The 22,693-nt window shown below is 40.6% G+C and overlaps 1 protein-coding gene across 1 annotated transcript; it reads right to left on the reverse strand.

The window, feature by feature from the left end:
• Positions 1 to 2,109: 2,109 nt before the first annotated feature.
• TCP11 (t-complex 11) lies at positions 2,110 to 13,640 on the reverse strand. Its single transcript, XM_044005446.1, has 8 exons — positions 13,508 to 13,640; positions 11,493 to 11,613; positions 9,496 to 9,716; positions 7,118 to 7,254; positions 6,651 to 6,862; positions 6,377 to 6,558; positions 5,386 to 5,549; positions 2,110 to 2,342 (listed from the first exon to the last, which is right to left on the reverse strand). Exons 1-8 carry the CDS (start codon positions 13,603 to 13,605, stop codon positions 2,110 to 2,112), a joined length of 1,368 nt encoding a protein of 455 aa, XP_043861381.1. The 5' UTR covers positions 13,606 to 13,640.
• Positions 13,641 to 22,693: the final 9,053 nt, after the last annotated feature.

The following is a 22,693-nucleotide window of genomic DNA, read 5'->3' on the forward strand; positions in this document are numbered from 1 at the left end:
GGTACTGTGCTAAGTACTTTGCAATTATCTCATTTGATCCTCACAACCCTGGGGGTAGGTGCCATTTGTTATCCCTGTTTTACAGATGAGGAAACTGAGGCAAACAGATTAAGTGACTTTCCCAGGGTCACACTCCTTGGCTGAGGCTGGATTCCATCTCTCAATGGTCCAGCTTACCCATATTTGCAAATTAGCTTCAGTCATCATCTGACTAGCCTAAAACCTCTGAAATGTCAGTTTTCTCTGAATTCAGGAATAGGCACTATTTAGTATAAGTCAATCTGTAGTTTGCACAGATCCCAATGAAGAAACCATTCTCCTTTAGAGAAGCCTTCATCAATATGGTGCAGCGGAAAGTTCGGTGCTGGATTTGAAGTCACAGAGCCCTGGGTTCATATCCAGGCTCTGCAAGTTACTACCTATGTGACCTTTCTCCACACCTCATTGTCTTCATTTATAAAGCAAAGGGGGTTCCACTAGATGAGGGCCCCCTCTGGCTCTAACTCTGTCCATCATCTCCTTAGCAATGCACTTTAAATAGTACACCCTTCCAAGTGTTTGTTAGTACTTAGCCATCACATGCCATAATAAATTAGCACTAATTAGGAATTAGTGAACCTGCAATTTAACTGGTATAGAAAAGTCCCATTTGAGGAAACTTTCTACCCATTTAAGTCTATCCTCATCGTCTTAGAGTTTTCTAGAGCACTAAGAGATTTAAAGACTTTCCATATGGGTAAAGGGCAGGATTTGAACTCAGGTCCTCCTGGCTCCATAGCCAGCTTTCTATGCACCATGTCATGCTGCCTCTCACAAACACTAATCATTATGGTTTCTAAGAGCCAGTGGACAAGACTATCTCCTCCCTCTTTATTTTTGGTGGTGAGTTAGGGAGATTCTGATCCATCTCCTCCATGGACACACACGAGGACCAACTCAAAAACTCAAGAAATTATTCATTCCAGGTTTTAATCATAAATGGCAGAATTTTCATTTCAGTTCACTCCTTCCCTCTCCGCCCCCCATATCAACTGCACTCCTCACCCCACAAGAATCCTTCCCCCTACTCCTCTCCCCCATCCCCTAAGAGACCAAAGACTCTTTTGGAACTGCCTATTTCAAAAAGATGCCCCAATATGAGCTCCTTAATGATGCTACCTAATTGTGGGCATGATTAGAAGTGGGTTCGTCATCAGGTGGCACCACGATGCTACACACTCGGGTAGCTAGCCTGAGGGCCCCTCAGCACCAGTTTTATCCTCAGTTGTGTCCTAGGACATTTACCAGTGATGGCCTCAGATGCCAGAGATTTGATTCTAAACTAAAGATAAGAAAGGAATAGGAACTGTCCCATTGCTGATTCCTTTCACTTGAGAAGGAAAAAATCCCTCACAGTTTGAGCCCATTTTCTTAGCTAACAAACAGCCTTATAAATACCCCTTTTGCCCCTCCCTTCTGTCCTGTTTTTCCAGACCACCCAATAGAACAGGAAGATGGAAAACCCTTGCTATCCCTCCAACTGTGCAGCATCTACCTAAGGCACTACTGGGTGCTTAGCTTTGGGGAAAAGATTACCTCAATTTTTCAAAAAAGTATTCTGAGGCAACTGTGGGTTTCTGACTTCCAGAGGCCTTTTCTACCCAGAACTCAAAGCACTTCACAGTCCTCATGGACAGACTCCAGTGAAATGCTTTTTTCCCTTGGGATAGACCAGGGTGACAGCCAGGAACTTCAGAACCTAGGTGTCCTGGCTACCCAGTCCTCCTTGTGGGTTATATACAAGGGTAGGTTAGCAAAGCAACAATACCTGTCAATTTCCCAAATGCTACAGAAAGTTGTCCAAACCCTTTAGCTTCTCAACTAACCAATAGGTGGGATGGAGCCCAGCAGCCAAGCCTTTAAAGCTCCAGCACAGGAGCAAATGATTCTTGCAGCTCAGAAATTTATTGGTAAAAGGGCTCAGGCAGCTTGGTGTTCACATGCAGCCTTGGTGTCCTGGCTGCAGGGGGGTGGGGGGAAGAGGAGGTGTGGCTGTCATGCCAACCACAGGCAATGGACAAGAGCTCTCTTCTCTTCCATGCCCCACACCAGGGCATTCCACTCGAGCTGTCAGGTAGAATCCACGCTTGCTTCCGACTCTTGTGGAGAGAAGAGCACTTTTTTTAAGATGCCAGCATAGTAGGGCCCAAACACTTGCTGATTGTGATGGATCAGGCATGAAAACCTTTGGCCCATTTCTGCCAGCTCCTCTTCTATAGGCGTGATGCCCCCAGGGAGGTCCCTCAGAGAAGGCTGCACTCCCCGGATCAGGCAGCATTTGAGAAACAGACGGATCCGCTGATCTGCGAATATTGACAGACAGTGGGAGAGTTCAAGGAGGGAAATCATGTGTGACCTTTACCCTCCTATTCACAGAAGGATTTAGGAGCATAAGCATACATGTTAACTGCTTAGGCAGTTGAGACATGCAATTTGATTAGGGTGTTTTGGTTTTAACATGTAGATTCCCCCAAATAGAGCGATTTTCCATTTCTTTGCAAGATTGCTATAGGTTGAATACCAGTTTAACACTGGTGTGATGGCAAGAGCTCTGCTGCTAGTGAGTCCATTAACAAACATTAAGCACTTGTTATTTGTTATTTAGCACTGTGCTAAAGCACTGGAGAGACAAAAGACAAAAGCAAAACCTCATTCCCTGCCCTCAAGGAGCATACGTTCCAATGGGGGAGATAACATACAAATAACTGGGCATATATAGAAGATATATATATACAAGAATAGGAAGTATGTTTATGTGTGCATGAATATAATCTGAAAGGGAAGGTATTAGCATCTGAGGCATGGGGACAGAAAGATAGGACAGATGTAGAAAGTTTAAGCAGAGCCACGTAGGAAGTCAGCAGATGGTCAGGATGGATTGTCCTGTTCAAGGTACTACAAATGGGCTAGTGCTGCTGGTCTGCAGAATGAGTAGAAGGAAGTAAAGTCAAGAGACTGGAAACAAGAATGGGTCAGGTTATAAAGAGTTTTAAATCCTAAACAGGAGTTTCTGTTGGTTTCCGGAAGTAACAGGGAATCACTGGAGCTTGCCGAGCAGGCATGTGAAAGGTCAGATCTATACTTGGAAGGCTATTGCAGTAATCCAGGAAAGAGGTAATGAGAGTCTGAACTAGGTATACTGCTGTAGGAGTGGAGAGAATAAGATGTATAGAAGAGGTGAAAAGGTCAAAACAACACAATTTAGCAACAGATCAGGTATGTGGGGTGAGAAGGAAAACCTAAGGATCATGTCAAGGTTGTGAACCAGGTTGGTGGTACCCTCAACAGTAACAGGAAGTTGGGAAGAGGGAAGGGTTTGGGAAAAATGAAAATGAGTTCAGATTTGGCCCTGTAGAGCTGGAGAGTCCTGGATATCTAATTCAAAATATCCCAGAGGCACTTGGAGATGCAGAACTGCTAACTCAAGAAAGAAATTAGGGCTGGGAATCATCTCCCTAGAGAGAGCTGATGAGAGTAACAGTGGACAGCAGAAAGACAGAGGCTCAGGTCAGAGCCTTGGAGGTCGGCCACAGCTAGTGGGAAAGACACTGATCAAGAGCCAACAAAGGAGCCTTTGAAGGAGTCAGGAGGACAACCAGGAGAAAGAAGCAGCATGAAAACATGGAGCAGAGAGACCATCCGGGAGAAGAGGGTGATTGGCAGCATCAGCCACTGTGCAGATCCGAGAAGAGCAGGACTGAGAAAGAGTCCTGAAGATTGGGCAATTAGGAGATGACTTTGGAGAGAGCTGCTTCGACTGAAAGATGAGGTTAGAAAGTAAAATGCAACATTTAGAAAAGAGTGAGAGGGGGCAGCTAGGTGGCGCAGTGGATAGAGCACCGGCCCTGGAGTCAGGAGTACCCGAGTTCAAATCCGGCCTCAGACACTTAACACTTACTAGCTGTGTGACTCTGGGCAAGTCACTTAACCCCAATTGCCTCACTAAAAAAAAAAAAAAAGAGTGAGAGGAGAGGAAGTGAGGCCCCTGGCCACAGATGGTCATCAGGTGATCACTGGAAGAGAAAATGGGATCAAGTGGGGGCAGCAGGGAAGGATCCAGTAGACAGGGAAAGAATCAAGACGAGAGAATGGAGATGACAGGACAATTTACTGGCAATATTGAGAGGCAGTGTGATGGAGGGTGCAGGCAAAGGGGTTGTCTGAGTATGGAGAAGGGTTACTTCTTCATGAAGGACTGTCGTGAGGCCTCTGAGTGGCCTCATATCTGGTACTCTTTCTACTATGTCATATTATAATTATACCCACGCCTAAGACTAGAGCACATAAGGTTGGTTGTTGCAATTCAGGTTAGATAAAATCTGAAGGAATCCACTGCTTCCATTCTAGGAGGTGTCTACTCAGAGAACAAATCCTTCAGTGAAGTAGCACTAGATTTCTACCAGAGAAACAGTGGAAGATGAGTTGGCAGGGAGAATGGACACGTCAAATGGAAACGAATGTTCTGAGCCAAATCACTTCAATAGTCAGTTTCCCTAAAGTACAGTAATGTTTCTGAGAAACCTGAAAGGACTTGCATGAACTGATGATGAGTGAGATGAGCAGAACCAGGAGAACATTGTACACAGTATCATCAACATTATGTGTTGATCAACTGTGATAGACTTGATTCTTGGCTCACCAATCCAATGGTACAAGAAAGTTCCAAAGGACTCATGAAGGAAAAGGCTCTCCAAATTCAGAAAAATAAAAGAACTATGGAATATGGATGTGGATTGAACCATACTATTTCTTTTGTTTTTTGGTGCTTTTGCTCTGATTCTTCTCTTATAACATGACTAATGCAGAAATATGTTTAATGTTATTGTACATATATAACCTAGATCAGATTACCTGCTATCTTGGGGAGGGGGTGGAGGGAGAAAAATTCAAAATTAGAAATCTTATAAAAACAAATGTTGAAAACTATCTCTATATATAACTAGAAAATAATAAAATACTTTTATGATTAAAAAATGTTTCTGAGAGATTACAACAATCAGACTCATACCTTTCATAAAGGACAGCAACATGGTGACTAGAGTCAATAAACAAATAATTTCCAATCATGGCTAGCAGTCTAAAGTCTCTTGGTGCTGAATCTGGAGAAGGGCTGGGAAGACCAAAGGCAATCCAATGGATGGGACACCTGAAGAGAGCACCATGCTAATTTGAAGCCCTGGTATCCACAAAGCAGAACTATTATCTCTGGGCAGCCTCAGCTTCAAGTCTAATGACCAAAGGGGCAAAGCAATACTTCCAAGAATACCAAGTCTTACACATTTTAAAGGGTTCTGCATCTATCTGCTAGAGATAGGAGATGTGCCTTTCCCCACAGGTGTCTCTCACCAATGATGCTGCGGACGCAGTTGTCCTCCTTGGCCACGCTATGGATCTGGCCTGACAGGGAAGCCATGTTGTCTTTGCTTAGGGCAGGAAGGTTCAGGTCCACAAGGCCCTGCTGTATTTCCTGAAGCACTTGGTCACTTATACTCAGCAAAGCCTCATTGAGCCTGAATCCCAGGAAACAGAAAGCCAACAATTTCTGAGTCTGTGCCCTATGTAAGGTGTCTTATGTAAAAGGAGAACCCTAATGGGAGCAAAATCCCAATTCCTCCCATCCAAAGGACAGCAGGTCATAACTGACATTATATGCAATGGTTTCCAGGTCACGGTCAAGATAACTGCCTCATAGATGCAGGCAATTTTAGAAGAGTTGGCTAATGCCCTCCCTTTACAAAAGAGGAAGCTGGGGTACAGAGAGGTTAAGTGATGCATCTAAGGTGATGCAGCTTGTCAGTGATGGATCCAGGAAGAGAACCCAGCTCTTTGGACACCCAGGAAAATCGCTGCACATGATACTTTGTTCCATTTCTCCTAAAACAAGAATAACTGACAAATTTACTTCTAACAATGTCAGTATCTGCTCTGGGAATGCTCATCAACTCTTATGACTAGTTCCACAAATCTTGTTTATAGATTTCCTTTTCAGAGTGTTCTTGGGTGTTCTCATCCAGACTGTGCTCTGCATAGAGGGGAACACTGGCAGTACTGTTATCTGACTGACCACCCAACCCCAGAGAAACCCAGCTCTACCAAGACTGTCCCAACATTATCCTCTGAACAGAAGATGAATCCTTTATTCCTTGATGCCCACTTTGAATGAAAATAATACTGTTCTCTCCTGCCCCAAAGATGTAAAAAAAAAAAAAAGCACCAACGATTGTTTTGAATGGACCCTAAGAACATTTATGTGATGAAAAGTAAACAACCATTTGCTATCTTTCTGCTTTCCAAATACAACCTGTCTCTGGAAAAGATCGAGATTTCTATTACTCACCTTGACTGGTTTCCCTCTAAGAGGACTTTGATGATTTGTTTGAGTCTGTCTACAAACTGAGGTGAACTCAATAACTTAGGGCCACAGTAACTGTTGGCTACTAGCAGGACAGAGGCCAAAATGGTCAGCTGATTTAACTGGCACTGAATCTCCTGCAGCCTGGTCCTGTCCATCATCACAGTCTAAGGAGATAAAGAACAGTAGGGAGTCAGCATGGAAAGGATGCCATTTGAAGCCCCTGACACCAAAGAGCAATTCCCAGCAGCAGCCATACCTCGGGAAACTCCTCATTGTCAGGGTCCCAGTGAAGAAGATTCATGTAACCCTGGTTTAGCACCATTGAGGGGCTTATGATAGTGTTGTCTTTCATTGTCTCATCTGCAGGTGAAGAAGTGATTTGGTCTGGAGTGTCAAAGGATGGTGGAGGGGGTGTCATGACTTCACCAGCTGCTTGGCTTAGCCACTTTGTGGTATGATCAAGGAAGTCTACAAGGAAACAAGATTTGTAGGACCCTCGTGTTATGCACACTCTAGGCACATCATCAATACAGAACTGATTTGTCAAACTTTTTACTTTAAGTGCTAGAGTAATTTATCACAATCTACCCTGCTGCCCAGCAGGTGAGCTAAAAGCTTTGTTCCTAGTGTTTATAAGATGGTAGCTCTGGTCCCCGTCTAAGCATAAAACACACCAGCAGTCATTCACTATTGCCCCTTCCTGCCTTCCATTTCTGTACATACTGGGCATCCTCTGGAGAAGTTCCTGGAACTTGGCCCGTTCATACTGGATTGAGTGCTCCTGCAGATGTGGTCGTATACTCTGGATGGTGAAGTTAACCATGTCCATTTTCATCAGACCTAGAACATGGAATATCTCCCTGCCAGAAGAGGAAATGCAAAGTTAAATACTGTGAGAGGAAGTGTAGAAGACTCCAAAGGAGCCCTAGGCTTGGTGTCATGGAATTTTAGAACTAAAAGCAATCTTAGAGCTCATCCAGTCCTAATTCTTCTAAGGCCCAAAGAGGTGAGGTTCTTCCAGGGTCACACAGCTAGTAAATAGCAGAACTAGCATTAGAATCTATATTTGTTAAAATGTATTATAAACTCAATCACTACAAAAACAATAAATCTATTCCACACTCTTAACCTGTAACAAAGTAGAACCAAATGAATTAAGCCAAGAAAATATAGATGGGAAGAAGAGCACTTTCCAATACACCACAATACTTCTCAAAAAGTCATGTTTCTAATTAGATTCTTTGCTATTGTTCAGTTGTTTTTTAGTTGTGTCTGACTCTTCATGGCCCTATTAGGGTTTTCTTGGCAAAGACACTGGAGTGGTTTGCCATTTCCTTCTCCTGTTCATCTTACAGATGAGGAAACTAAGGCCAAAAAGGTTAATGACTTACCCAGGGTCACATAGCTAGTAAGTGTCTGAGGCCAGATTTGAACTCAAGAAGATGGGTCTTCCTGACTCTAGGTCCAACGCTAACTATTGCACCACCCAACTGCCCATAATTAGATTCTCTTCTAGGCCAATTGGAAATATAAACTTGAAATATGTCACTTGTGGGGGCTTTGGTTTTTCCATACACAAAATAGGGATAATTGCTATTCCTACCTATTCATAGTACTTGTGTTTGCATAAAGGAGAAGGTTATGAATGAAAAATGTCTCTAGTTCTCTGGAAGAAAGACATTAATGGATTCCATTATGATCACAAGTTGCACGTATATAGGGAACTTAATTGACTATTTGAGGAATCAATGTTCTTATCCATATAGGTACTCTATCAACATAGATCACAGACCCTTGCTGTCTTAATAGATGGTCTATGAGAGTTGCTGTGGCTGAAATGTTAATCCCTCTGGCCAATCTGCAGAGAAGTCTCTCTCAATGTAGTTGGGCTGGTCCTGAGGAGTCATAGTGACCTATGGGTCCATCAGTGTACCCATACCTGAAAACATTTCAGGAGCTGCCTGAGCTGCCATAGCCTTTAAGAACCAAGGGTCTCCTCTTCCACACCACCTGCACAGAGCAGAGGCTCCACCAACCCTACCACACTTTCCTTGGAAAATAAAAGCCAGCAGGCATTTAAAGGAACTTTAAACACACCGATCTTTTTTTTAATTGAATAGAATTTTATTTTCCAAAATATATGTAAAAACAAATTTTAACATCAATTTTTTAAAAATTTGTGTTCCAACTTCTCTTCCTCCTCCATTCCCACCCCCACCCACTAGAACTCAAGCATTTCAAAATAAGTTATACATGAGTAGTCATGGAAAATATTCCCACATTAGCTAGGTTGTGAGAGAAAACAGTCAAAAACCCCCCAAAACTTCAGACTGAGGAATTGTCAAAGAGGAAAAAAAAATTTTTTTAAATGTGTTTCCAGGGGCGGCACAGTGGACAGAGCACTGGCCCTGGAACCAGGAGCGCCTGAGTTCAAATCTGGCCCCAGACACCCAACACCCACCAGCTGTGCGACCCTGGGCAATTGCCTCACCAAAAAAAAAAAAAAAAGAAAAAAGAAAAGAAAAAGAAAAAAATGTGTTTCCATCTATTTTCAGATACTATCACTTCTTTCTCTGTAGATGGGTTGCCATTTTCATAAGTCCTTCAGGGTTATATTGGATCATTGCCTTGCTGAAAATAACCACATGCTTCCCAGCAGATCATCTTACACTATTGCTGTTATTTTGTATACAGTACATTTCACTCTGCTTCAGTTCATGTAGGTCTTTCCAGGTTTTTCTGATAGTATCCTGTTCATCATAACCTAAATAAAGTACCTTAAACTTGACAAAGAATTTTCTTCACATTAGCCCAGCAAAGTAGGTACCATATGTTTTGCCATTATATTCAATCATCATAACTATTTCCCTCCCTCCTATTCACACTGGTCTTTTAAATGAATTTTTTTGAGATCCACATGTTGGTGTGAACATTTCATTGCTATTTTGTGTTGGGGGCTTTGGTCGGGGTTCTTTCTACTCTGACAAAGAAAAAACCCATTTTAATCAGAGCTAAGAGAATATTATTAGTGTGACCTCAGAAAATTTTCCTGGCACAGGATTTCAGTCTGGTTTCTGAGGCCAGCGCCTCCAGTTTCCCACCTCAGTAGCTGCACAGGGTCTGATATGCTCTCAAGTTTCTGAACCTCTTCATCTCGAACTGGTGCACAAAGCATTGTCATCATGCTCAGGATGTAGGTGGAGAGATGAGAGACATCCAGTGCTCCATGGTCAGCTTCCTGCTTGAGGAGCTCCATGTCCATCACTTCTTCTATTTGGCATTTTAGACGGCTCTGGCGAGGCAGGAGCAGCGATAGCAAAATCTGCCCAGGAAAGAAAATCCAATTGCCTGCATTACTGCTTAGCAAAGCCAGACTTCTCCACAGAGCCATCAGGCTTTAAAACCAATCCTTCCTGTGTCTCGTGGATGGCCAGGAATCTTCTGGACTTCCTGGAGATTACTGCCCCCTCTCTGTAACAGATTCTATTTGGAGCATGAGGTCCTCACTTTTGTGTGTGCCATGAACCCCTTTTGATAGCCTGGTGAAAGCCCTTGAGGTCTTTTTGCATTTTTAAATGCATAAAACAAAACACAGGATTACAAAGAAAACCAATTACATTGAAATACAGTTATTTAAAAAAATTAAACAACTTCACATACTGCAGGTAAAGAACCTAATAGAGGTTCCTGTCAGTAGTCAGCAAGCATTTAGCAAACACCTGCTTTGTGCCAGGTGTTGGGCTAAGTCCAAGGATAGAAAGAAAGGTAAAAACAGTCCTTGGAACTCACTTCCTAGTGGAGGAGCTAATTATGTGTGTACAAGATACATACAGGATAGATGGAAGAATCTTTTCTAATAGAATCTCAGAGGGGAAGGCACTAGCAGCTGGACAGACCAGGAAAGACCTCTTGCTATAGGCAGGATCTGGGGTGTTGTGTATGTAGCCAGGCAAGCTAGGAAGTGCATCTTCATGGTAAGGGCATTGGTGCCATTTAGACGTGCTGTCTCCTACCCAGAGTACATTAGAGTAGTATGGCAAATTCAGAACAATACCCCCATCTTGATGATGTGGCATCCTTAAGAAAGGGGATTTTTTTGAGATGCTGACTGAGAGGAGTAAGGCTAGGACAGGTGAACGAGGATGCTAGTATTCATTCACTTGAAATATCCTATTGAATTGAAATGCTTTTTTTAATAAAATGTAAATAAATCATTATATAAATAAATAATGTGCATTGTTATAATATTTTTACCAGGAAATAGAAAAATTAAGAGAGCTTGCCCATAAACATCTGTTTCAGATGTGGACTAAAGAAAGTGAAAACCCTAGCCCCAATACTCCTCTTCTCAGAACTCATTGCTTAGAGAATCAAGTCCCAATTCCTCAGAATGGCTTTCAAGGCCTTCTACAATCTGGTCCCATCCAGACAATCCTTCTCCCTTAATCCAGACATATCCTATGCTTTCCCACCTCTGTGCTTTTGAAGATATTGTTCCCAACACCTACAATATACCCCTCTCAAATCTCTGCCTATTTTCATTCTAGGGACAGGTGAAGTCATTTGTCCAAGGCTACATAGCTAGCTAGCTACTTAGTGCCAGAAGCATGACTACAACCCCAGCTCCTGATTCTAGGCCAATGTTTTTTCAGTTACACCATTAGGTGATGTAACAAGTATCAAGTCTCCTATGACTAGATACGTCTTCTCCATCAGCAGAGTCTAAGGAAATAATTCTGTGAGTAATCAAATGCCAACTCCAATGCCACCTTTTTCTCAAAGTTTTTTTTCCTCATTCCCTTAACTGGCTGCTCTTTCTGCCATCTCTAGCATGTTTTCTGGTAGTCTCTTCTGGAATTTGTGGTTGCACTGTGGATAATGGCATACTTGTCTTAAACAGATTACTCAATTGTAAAGTTCAAGGTCTCATCCTGGGTGGAAGAACCTAGTATGATCCCTTGAACTTTATAGTCTTTCACTAAATATTTGTTTATTCTTGAATAGAAAACACCATGCTGCATGCTTATATATTAATTGAGATTCCATTGGACCAAGGACTCCATCCCCAAATACTTGAGCCATCCTTGGAGTGGCTCACCTCTTTGATTTCTTTCAGAAGCTGCAGAGCATACGTGTAGTCTGGTGGTGTGGCTGACAGCTGCTCTCGAAGATGGTCCCAGAAGGCATTGTGCATTGTCTCCTTAATCTTGCTTTCCAGACTAGAAGAGGATAAATGAATAATCCAGACTTCTTCATCAATCAATCAGCAAGAACTTATTAAGTACCAACTACATGCCATGCACATAGTTTGAGGCAGCTAGATGGCTCAGTGGATAGAGCACTGGACCTGGGTCAGGATGACCTAAGTTCAAAGCCAGCCTCAGACATTTGCTAGCTGTGTGACCCTGGATAAGTCACTTAGCCTCTGGTTGCCTAATTCACTGGAGAAGGAAATGGCAAACCACTTCAGTATCTTTTCCAAGAAAACTCCATGGGTATGGTCCACAGGGTCATGAAGATTCAAACATGACTGAACATTCAACAACAACAAAATGTGTTAGGCTCTATGCTAGGCACTGGAGATAAAAGTGAAAACTCAGTCTCTGCCCTCAAGGATCTTGCTTGCTGTCTTGACTTATGCAGTGGCTAAAGGGCTAGAATGTCCTGATCTTTGTTTAGGGGACTCAAACTAACAGGAAAAGGACATGGTCTGTATCTGGAGTTATTGCTATATCTGGGCATAGACATGGGCCCAATGTCTAAAAATTAGCTTTACCCTTAGCCACTCTAACATTGTCAAGCTGTGAAGGGAAAGTCCCTCAGATAGAAAGGGAACAGATATGATCCTTAGGAACATTATCCTCATGATCATTATCCTCAAAAGGACATCTGTGTTTCAAGTGAAGACAACTGAAAGGGTTCTCTTTTGATGGAAGGATTTAAATTTTGTTTGTTCTGTTTTTTAGAAACCTACAACTGTAATCAGAATCATCCTATCTTGAGGCTGCAATGAATTGTCCATTTTTAACTTTTTTCTCATTCAACCTTTACATTGGTTACACACTCTGGTTGAGGTGTTAACAAGACACAAACAAAAACCTGGTGTCACCATTTTGTTCTGACTTACCTCTCCCCAACCCTGCCCGCAATCATCAAACAGAGCTCTCCCTAGAATCTCAAGTCAGAGTCCCTCCCCGTTCCATTGGCTCTTTGCTGACAGTAAGCAGCAGCTGCCCAGTCCTAGGGTTGACTTAGAACTCCAGGGACAGTGAAGGCGGTAAGGGTACAAAGAGTGCTGCAGGTGCCAGACTGGAAATTTCAATAAAGTCTTACTTAGTGCTCCAGGGGAATCAGGTTTGGCACACTCCTCTCACACATGTCCAATGTGACCTACATTAACTCTAATCTGGACAGTTCAGTCATTCACTTTCTTGCAAAAGACCTAAAAAGGGCCAAAAGTCAGGCAAAATGAAGAGATCTACAAATTTGCTAATATTTTGATATCAAATGGGAAAAATGGAAAATACTTTAAAAAATCTAACAGTGGAATCAATACTCATTGACTCTTATTTGCATCGTAGAGTCCAAAGAAAGGGCCAAAATTAGAGTCTTCTGGGGCCTGGAGGGGTACAACCATTGTTCATTATCAAAGTTCTGATCTACAGAATCATTATTTAGGGTGATTTATACAACAAAGTGTTCCAGTGGAATCTCAGATCGTAAGCGGAGTTGGCAACACCACTGTTGGAAAAATAATCTTTTAATAGGTGCCTGTTTGATCTACAGTCAATTAAAAAACGTAAATGTGAAATTGCTAGGGGCTACTTCCTCAGGGTCTGTCTGAGAAGATCTGAAATCTACATGAACTATTAACTGGAATTCCAAAATGCAAACTCCCACAGTAATAACATTAGTTTGATCTTGGTTAATATTTCTTCAACACTTCAATACCAATAATTACACATAAGCACTAAGGATATCTTTTCCTGTTTGAATAAAATTTAAATTCATGTTATGAAATAAAGAAACTTTGAATTTGGTCAAAAGGAGCCTGTTCTATAGATGTAGCTGTGCCAGGGAAAGAGAAATGAATGAACTTTGAGAAGCATCTACCTATCTGGAGATAAGGCCATCTCTTCCATATGGAAATCCTGGTTCACCACAATTTCATGTGCAATGCTCATCTTGGAAACTCCATTAACTGTCTCCATCAGCTCTGTGACAGAAAGACCTTGTGGAGGGCTACCTGGAAAAAGGAGCAGTAGCAATCCACAGTGGATTTTACACAACATTAAAATATTATTCATAGAACCACTCAGTCCTTTAGGTCCCAAATTTAGATTGAGTAAAGGGATCTTCCACAGGCTAGCTGAATGAAAATGTCATATCAAAAATTCTGTAAAGATTGAGATCTTTCTCAACTCTAATGCTCTTTGTCAGTGTTGACAACTTTAGTGTGGGAATGTTATGTGGAGAATGATGCTAACTAATATTCAGCCTCTGAATACAGAATCATAGAATTGTAAGAGTTCAAAGGGGCCTCAGAGGTCATATAGTCCAACCCATACCTGAAAAGGAATTTCTACAATGTCATACCTGCTAAGCGGTCATCCAGATCTGACAACTTCTAAGAGAAAAGACCCACTACTTCCATAGCTCTAATTATTAAAAAGGTTTTCCTTTCACCAAGCCTCCATAACAAGTCTAATTCTTCCACAAGGACAAAACAGCCTTTCAAATCCTTGAAGAAAGCTAGTATGCTCCCCCCCCCCCCCAGAGCATTCTCTTCTCCAGGCTAAACATCCCTGATTCCTCCAACCAATTCTCAGAGAGCATGACTTTTCATATGATCCTCTAGAGCTCTCCAGCTTATCAATGTCCTTGCTAAAACATGGTGCCCAAATCTGATTACACTAGCCCAGATGTGTTCTGACCACATCTGGACTAGTTTTCTGCTTTCTGACATCCCAAATCACATAAGGATAAGGCACGACTTCATCAGAAGAATTTTAAAAGTATTTGGACATAAAATATCATCACTATTCACCGACTGGGGAGCTAGGTGTTATGATAGATTGACTGCTGAATTTGAAGTCAGGAAGACCTATCTGAGATAACACTCAACCTGTCTTAGCTTCAATTTCCTCATCTGTAAAATGAGTCTGATAATAGTACCTATCTCCCAGGATCAAACAAGGTAATATATGTAAAATGCTTTGCAAACCTTAAGGCTTTCTATAAATCTTAGCTAGTACTATTATTATCATTATCACCCACTCACCTATTCCTAAATCTAATGCTACACAGTGAAGATTAAAGTTTTTTGGTAGTAGGGACTATAGGCATTGGATATCATCAAAGCTTAACTTCATTATATTCATATGATGAGACCATGAAAAGTTGAGTGCAAAGCAAAAAAACCCGATATAATGAATGTTTTCTCACTCTCCTATTAAAATTTCAAAAATTTGCTGAAAAAGAATTCATCTCCAAGATGTATTTAATAAAAATTACATTTGAAAATCTCCATATTTACTCCAAGGAGTATTCCTCCTTTGTCATTCATCATTTATGTGTAATTAATTCTCTTATAAGCCTTAGCAATGAAAATTAATGCAATCACTCCACACGATCTTTCCATAGGCAGCTAAGCAGTGCACAGGATGGAGTGCTGGGCCTAGAATCAGGAAGACCTGAGTTTAAATCCAGCCTCCTGCACAAGTTACTTAACCTCTGTCAGTCTCAATTTCCTCCACCGCAAAATGATGATAATAATGGCACCAAGTCAAATAATATTCATGAAACACTTAGCACAGAATCTGACACGTAGCAGGTTCTGAATAAATTTTGTTTCTTTCCTTTCAATAGAATACCTAATATTTATATATCACTGAAAAAGCATGATATACATGATCTCATTTATCATAGAAATATACAATTTTAGAGCCTATAACCACCCTTAGAATTGTGCAGGATATTATTATCCCCATTTTATAAATAAGGAAACTGAGGTTGAGATAAAGTAATTCCTTTTTTTAGCTATAATATGGAAAAGAGGAAGTTCAAAGAAAGAAGAGGATGGAGAAATGATAACATGATAGTGCTACACAAAATTTATTTTGCTTCTATTTTCTCTGCAAAGAGAATGATGTTTAAATTGTAGACAACAAAAATAGCTAATAGGGAGTTGATCCCCAAGATAAATAGGAAGATGGTAATCAGTCACTCAAAGAGTATTACCACCTGCCAGAAGGTATGCTAGTCACTCAAAGATACAAAGCCAAAAGTAAGATAGTCCCTGCCCTCAAGAAGCATACGTTTTATTCAAAAGAGGAAGGAGTAAAACAACATGTGCACAAATAAGTAAAAATAGGATATATACAATAAACCCAAAGTTATTTTGGGGAAGGGGAATTGGAAAAGGCCTCAAAGGATGTTGCCCTCAAGCTGAGCCCAAGAGGGAGCCGGATGTTCCAAGATGCTGAGGTGAGAAAAGAGCATTCTAGGCATGAGGCAGAAGGGCAGATTTCAAAAAAGGGAGATGGAGTGATATATAGGAGGGATGGAAAGTAAACCAACTGGGCCAGAACATAGTGAAGAGAAGTAATGTGGAATCAACTTGGAAAGATGGGCTGAAGTGAGAGGGTGAAGGGTTTAAATGCCAGAAGACGTTCTATTATATTCTTGAGGATGTGGGGGCCATTAAAGCTTCTTGAGTTCAAGAGATGTGAGCTGGTCAGACCTGTGCTCTAGCAATGAGGAAAAAGAAATGAGGAAAACTCTCTAGGTTGTGCATCTAGGTGATGGAACAATGGTCATATCCTTGACAGAAACAGGGAAATCAGGAGAGGGGGTTTGGGGGGAAGATAAATTGCATTTTGAACATTATCCTGGAATCAGTTTCAGATTCCTAGGTGTGTGGTAAGCCGGGAGAAACAATGGGCTACAGATCAAGAGACTGGATTGGATACATAGATAGATGAGCCATCTTCATAGAGCTGATCATTAAATCCATAGGAACTGATAAAACTGATAAGGGAGCATGTGGATAGAAGACAAAAGTGCCCTGGACAGTCCTCAGGTGCATCTTACGCATGAGGAATAGGACATGGATGGTTATCTTGCAAAGGTAAGTGAGGAGGATTGATCAAACAGGAAGTCCCAAAAGAGAGTTGAGTCACAAAAACCCAGGGAAGAGAAAGGTGATCAGTGGTAGTAAATGGTAAAGAGAGATAAAAAAGAATTTGGGTAGAGAAAAAGCCATTGGATTTGGCAAAAGGAGATAGCTGATGACCATAAAGTCATTTCAGCAGGCAGTTTTCAGAAGAAGAAATCAGTTATCAACAGTCACATCAAAAAATGCTCTAAATCATTACCGATTAGAGAAATGCAAATTAAAATAACTGAGATACCACCTCACACCTATCAGATTGACTAATAGAACAGATAAGGGAAATGACAAATGCTAGAGGGGATATGGAAAAGTTGGGACACTAATGTACTATTGGTGGAGTTGTGAAGTGGTCCAAGCATTCTGGAGAACAATTTGGAACTATGTCCAAAGGGCTATAAAACTCTGCATTCCCAGGGGCAGCTAGGTGGTGCAGTGGATAAAGCACCGGCCCTGGATTCAGGAGTACCTGAGTTCAAATCTGGCCTCAGACACTTGACACTTACTAGCTGTGTGACCCTGGGCAAGTCACTTAACCCCCACTGCCTTGCAAAAAAAAAAATTTTAAAAACAAAAACAAAACTGCATTCCCTTTGACCCAGCAATATACCACTACTAGTTCTGTATCTCAAAGAGGTCAAAGAAAAGAGAAAAGGACCTATTTGTACAAAAATATTTATAACAGTTCTTTTTGTGGTGTCAAAGAACTGGAAATTGAGGGGACGCCCATCAATTTGGGGAATAGTTGAACAAACTGTGGTATTTTATTGTGATGGAATATAATTGTGCTATAAAAAAATAACAAGCAGGATGGTTTCAGAAAAACCTGGACTTATGTGAACTGATGGAAAGTGAAGTGAGGGGCGGCTAGGTGGCGCAGTGGATAAAGCACCGGCCCTGGATTCAGGAGTACCTGAGTTCAAATCCAGCCTCAGACACCACACTTACTAGCTGTGTGACCCTGGGCAAGTCACTTAACCCCCATTGCCCTGCAAAAAAAAAAAAAAAAGAAAGTGAAGTGAGCCGAACCAGAACACTGTACACAGTAGCCATGTAATAATGTAACACAGTAATCATGCAATAATGTAACCAACTCTGAATGTGAATTCACAACTGTGAATAAACTGTGAATTAGCTACTCTAATAGATGCAATGATGAAAAATGCCATCTACCTTCAGAGAAAGAACTGATGAACTCTTAAGATCGAATCATACTTTTTAAACTTTATTTTTCTTGGGAGTTTTTTATTTTGTTTTTTCTTTTGTAACATGGCTAATATGGAAATATGGTTTGTATGGCTTAATGTGTATAATCATTAGCAAATTGCTTGCCTTCTCAAGGAAGGGAACAGGAGGGAGAGAATTTGGGACTCAAAATTTTTAAAAATGGGGGCAACTAGGTGGCACAGTGGATAGAGCACCAGCCCTGGATTCAGGAGTACCTGAGTTCAAATCCAGCCTCAGACACTTAACTAGGTGTGTGACCCTCGGCAAGTCACTTAACCCTGATTGCCTCAAAAAAAAACCCCAACAAACCCGAATGTTTAAAATGTTTTACATTTAATTGGGAAATATGTTTAACAAATTAAATAAAAATATACTGGGGAAAAAGTTACCTGGAAAGACTTCCTTGAACCAGGAGAACATTATAGAACACAGTACACAGCAGTAACAGCAATAGTATATGATGAACAACTGTGACTGACTTAGCAATACAATGATCTGAGACAATCCCAAAGGATTCATGATGAAAAATGCTCTCTGCCTCCAAAGAAAGAACTGATGCCACCTGAATACAAACTGAAGCATACTGTTTTTCACCTTCTTTGCTTCTTTTTTTAAAATTTGAGTTTTCTTCCACAAAATGACTAATATGGAAATGTTTTATATGATTGCATATGTATAACCTATATCAGATTGCTTACCATCTCAGGGAGGAGGGAGGAAAGAGATAGAAGGGTAGACTTTGGAACTCAAAAAATTTTTTAAATGTTAAAAATTGTTCTTACCTGTAATTGGGGGAAAAAAAAGAAAAAAGAAGTTATTTCAGTTCAGTGGTGGGAATAGCAACCAGATGCAACAGGAGTATCAGGAGGAGTACCAGGAATTTGACAATGAAAATGAAGCAAGATATAGGATTGAGGATGTGCTAAGGTCAAGTGAAGGTTTTTCAAAGATGTGGGCAATCTGGAAATGTTTTTTATTTTTTAAATAATAAATATTTTTATTTATAGTTTTGAGTTCCAAATTTTATCTTCCTTTTCCTTCCCTCCCCCCTGCCCCCTCTGAGGCAGCAAGTAATCAGTTATGAGTTAAATATGAAAGAAAGTGAAAAATAGCATGCTTCAGTCTGTGTTCAATCAATATCAGTTCTTTCTTTGGAGGTGGATAGAATATTTCATCATTAGTTCTTTGGGATTGTCTTGGATTATTTTATTGTTGAGGATATTTAAGTCTTCATCAAACAATATTGCCGTGCACAATGTTCTCTTGGTTCTGCTCACTTCACTATACATCAGCTCATACAAGTTTTTCCAGGTCTTTCTGAAATCATCCTGCTTGTCATTTCTTATAGCACAATAATATTCCATCACCATCATATACCACAGCTTGGTTAGCCATTCCCCAGTAGATGGGCATTCCTTTGATTCCCAATTTCTTAGCCACCACAAAAAGAACTGCTATAAATAGTTTTTGTACAAATAGGTCTTTTTCTCTCTTTGGGGATGTCTCTGGGAAATAAACCTAGCAGTAGTATTGCTGGATCAAAGGGTATGCACAGTTCTATAGCCCTTTGGGCATAGTTCCAAATTGCTCTCCAGAATGGTTGGATCTTTTCACAACTCTACCAACAGTGGATTCGCAGCCCAGTTTTCTCACATCCCCTCCAACATCCAATATTTTCCTTTTTTGTTATATTTGCCATTCTGGTTATTTTTTGTTTGTTTGTTTGTTTGTTTGCAGGACAATGGGGGTTAAGTGACTTGCCCAGGGTCACACAGGTAAGTGTCAAGTGTCTGAGGCCGGATTTGAACTCAGGTCCTCCTGAATCCAAGGCTGGTGCTTTATCCACTGCGCCACCTAGCTGCCCCTATATTTGCCATTCTGAGAAGTGTGAGGTGATACCTCAGAGTTGTTTTAATTTGATCTCTGATCAAAGTGATCTAGAGCATTTTTTCATATGATTATAGATAGCTTTGATTTCATTGTCTGAAGACTGGTTGTTCATATCTTTGACCATTTAACTGGGAAATGACTTGCATTTTTATAAATTTGATTCCATTCTCTATATAATTGAGAAATGAGGGCCTTATCAGAGATATGTTTCAAAAATTCTTTCCTAGTTTTCTGCTTCCCTTGTAATCTTGGTTACATTAGTTTTGTTTGTGCAAAAACTTAAAAAATTTTATATAATCAAAATGATCTATTTTACATTTTCACTTTCTATATCTCCTTTAGTCCTAAATTCTTCCTCTGCCCATAAATCTGACAGATAAATTATTCCATGCTCTCTTAATTTCCTTATGGTATCATCCTTTATGTGTAAATCATTTACCCGTTTTGACCTTATTTTAGTATATGTTGTGAGTTGTTGGTCTATTCTTAGTTTCTGCCATACTGTTTTCCAGTTTTCCCAGTAGTTTTTGTCAAATAATGAGTTTTTGTGGAAATGTTTTTAAGCAGCAGAAGAGGAGCCAATACATAAGAGGAAGCTGCAAATCAGGGAGAAGAGAGGATAAGGGGGTATGTGATACAGGAAGGTTGTACCTAACTGCCCTAGGTGAGTTCAAGTCATCTGACCCAGATAAATTACATCCCAGGGCACCAAAACCACTACCAATGATGTCTGAAAGATCATGGAAAATGGGAGATGGCAGATTGCACAAGGGCAAATACCCTAATTTTCAAAAAAATGGAGAACAGAGTCTGCAAACCAAAGGGATCTTGACTTTTATTCCTGGGAAATTCTAAAATGATTAAAAAAGAAATCGTTGGGAAAACTTATGAGATTCATAACATGGTCAATGAACATTAGATATGGAGCTATTCAATTCAATATAGTCTGGTTCTGTCACTTACTAGTTGTGTGACCCTTGATAAGTGCTTTTTAAAATTCTACTTAATGTAAAAAAGGAAAAAATGCTTTTACATGTAATTGGAATAAAATATTAAAAATTAAAGTGATCTAGAGCATTTTTCATAAACTGATAGCTTTGATTTCCTATTCTGAAAACTGCCTGTTCATTTCCTTTGACTATTTATTAATTGTATATTATTTGTATAAATTTGTATACTATTTGTATACTATTTGTATAAATTTGTATACTATTTGTATAAATTTGACTCAGTTCTCTACTCAGTATATATTTGAGAAATGACGCCTTTATCAGAGAAACTTGCTATAAAATTTTTTTGATATTGTATTATCTATGGTACCTTTTAGCAAAATGTAGCTTCACAGGTTATCTCGTTTAATTAGGTCTATTTTTGCTTTGTCTGAGATCGTGATTGCTGTCTGCCTTTTTTACCTCAATTGGTGCATTTTAGATTCTGCTCTAGCCTTTTATTTTAAGTATGTCTTTCTGCTTCAAGTGTGTCTCTTATAAACAACATATTGTTAAATTCCAGTTTCTAATTCATTGTTATCTACCTCCTTTCTCTGGGTGAGCTCATCCCATTGATATTCACAGTTATGATTACTGTGTATTTCCCTCCATCCCATTTTCTTGTTTTTTTCTTCTCTTTTTATCCTGTTGCTTCTCAAAAGTGTATTCTGCTTCTAACCACTGACTCCTTTAATCCACCCTCCCTTTGATCATCCCTCCTCCCCACTCTTTCCCCTGCACCTTTCTCTTATCCCCTTCTCTTCTTCTTTCCATATTTGGTAAGTTACATTTCTATACACAACTGGGTGTGTATAAATATTCTTCCCTCTTTGAACCAATTCCAATGAAAGTGAAGTCCAAGCATTGACTGTCACCTCCCTGACCTCCACCATTTCCTCCTCCTTTGTAAAAGCTCTTCCTTACCCACCTCTTTTATGTGAGAAAATTTTCCCCATTCTATCTCTACCTTCCCCCCCCCAGTGTATCCATTTCTCGCCCCTTTATTGATATGGACTTTAGAAGATGGAAAGGAGTCCACACAATTTCAGAGTTGGAAGGGACTTTAATGGCTCTCTTGTTCAACCTACATCTAACCCCAAATCGCTTCTACCACATACCAGACCTATTCATCCAATCTGTCCACTGAGAAGTGATCCACAACTGTTTATTACCTTCTCCCTTCTGGATACTCTCTCTTCCCTGGGTTTTTCTTTCTTTCTTTCTTTCTTTCTTTTTTTTTTAGTGAGGCAATTGGGGTTAAGTGACTTGCCCAGGGTCACACAGCTAGTAAGTGTCAAGTGTCTGAGGCCAGACTTGAACTCAGGTACTCCTGACTCCAGGGCCGGTGCTCTATCCACTGCGCCATCCATCTGCCCCTTCTTCCCTGGGTTTTAATGGTGATGCTCTCTCTTGCTTCTCTTCCTACTTGGCTGACCACTCCCTTCCCAGTGTCCTTTGCTAGATCTTCCTATTTGTCATTGCTTCCTAACTTTGGGGCCCCAGGTCTCTCTGGAGAAGGAAATAGCAAACCATTCCAGTTATCTTTGCCAAGATTCCCCTAAATGGGGTCACAAAGAATCAGAAATGATCGAAATGGCTGAACAACAACAAAAGGCTCCGTCCTGACCCTCTTCTCTTCTGAACTTCAGTTCCATATCTCCAACTGCCTGTTGGACACGTCTCTTATCTTATTTCAAACTCAACATGTCCAAAACATTATCTTTCTTCTGAACTTTCCAAATAACACCGAGACTCTCTTCCCAGTCTTTCCTGGCTTTCCAACCTTGACTCCTCACTCTTACACCCTTTACATATCCAATTTACTGACAAATTATCTTTTTTACCTTCCTATCTCTCCTCTCCACTCACACAGCCAACCACCTAGGTTCAGGCCCTCATCACCTCACTCAGTGGCTCTGTTGCTACTTTCTAAAAGGAGGTTACCTGGTCCTCCCCAGCCTTTGTCACCTCCTTCTACTCCATTCATCTATTTTATGTACCTATTTATTCACACATCTTTCC

This window comes from Dromiciops gliroides, chromosome 4, assembly GCF_019393635.1.
Source record: "Dromiciops gliroides isolate mDroGli1 chromosome 4, mDroGli1.pri, whole genome shotgun sequence".
Classification (NCBI taxonomy): Eukaryota; Metazoa; Chordata; class Mammalia; order Microbiotheria; family Microbiotheriidae; genus Dromiciops; species Dromiciops gliroides.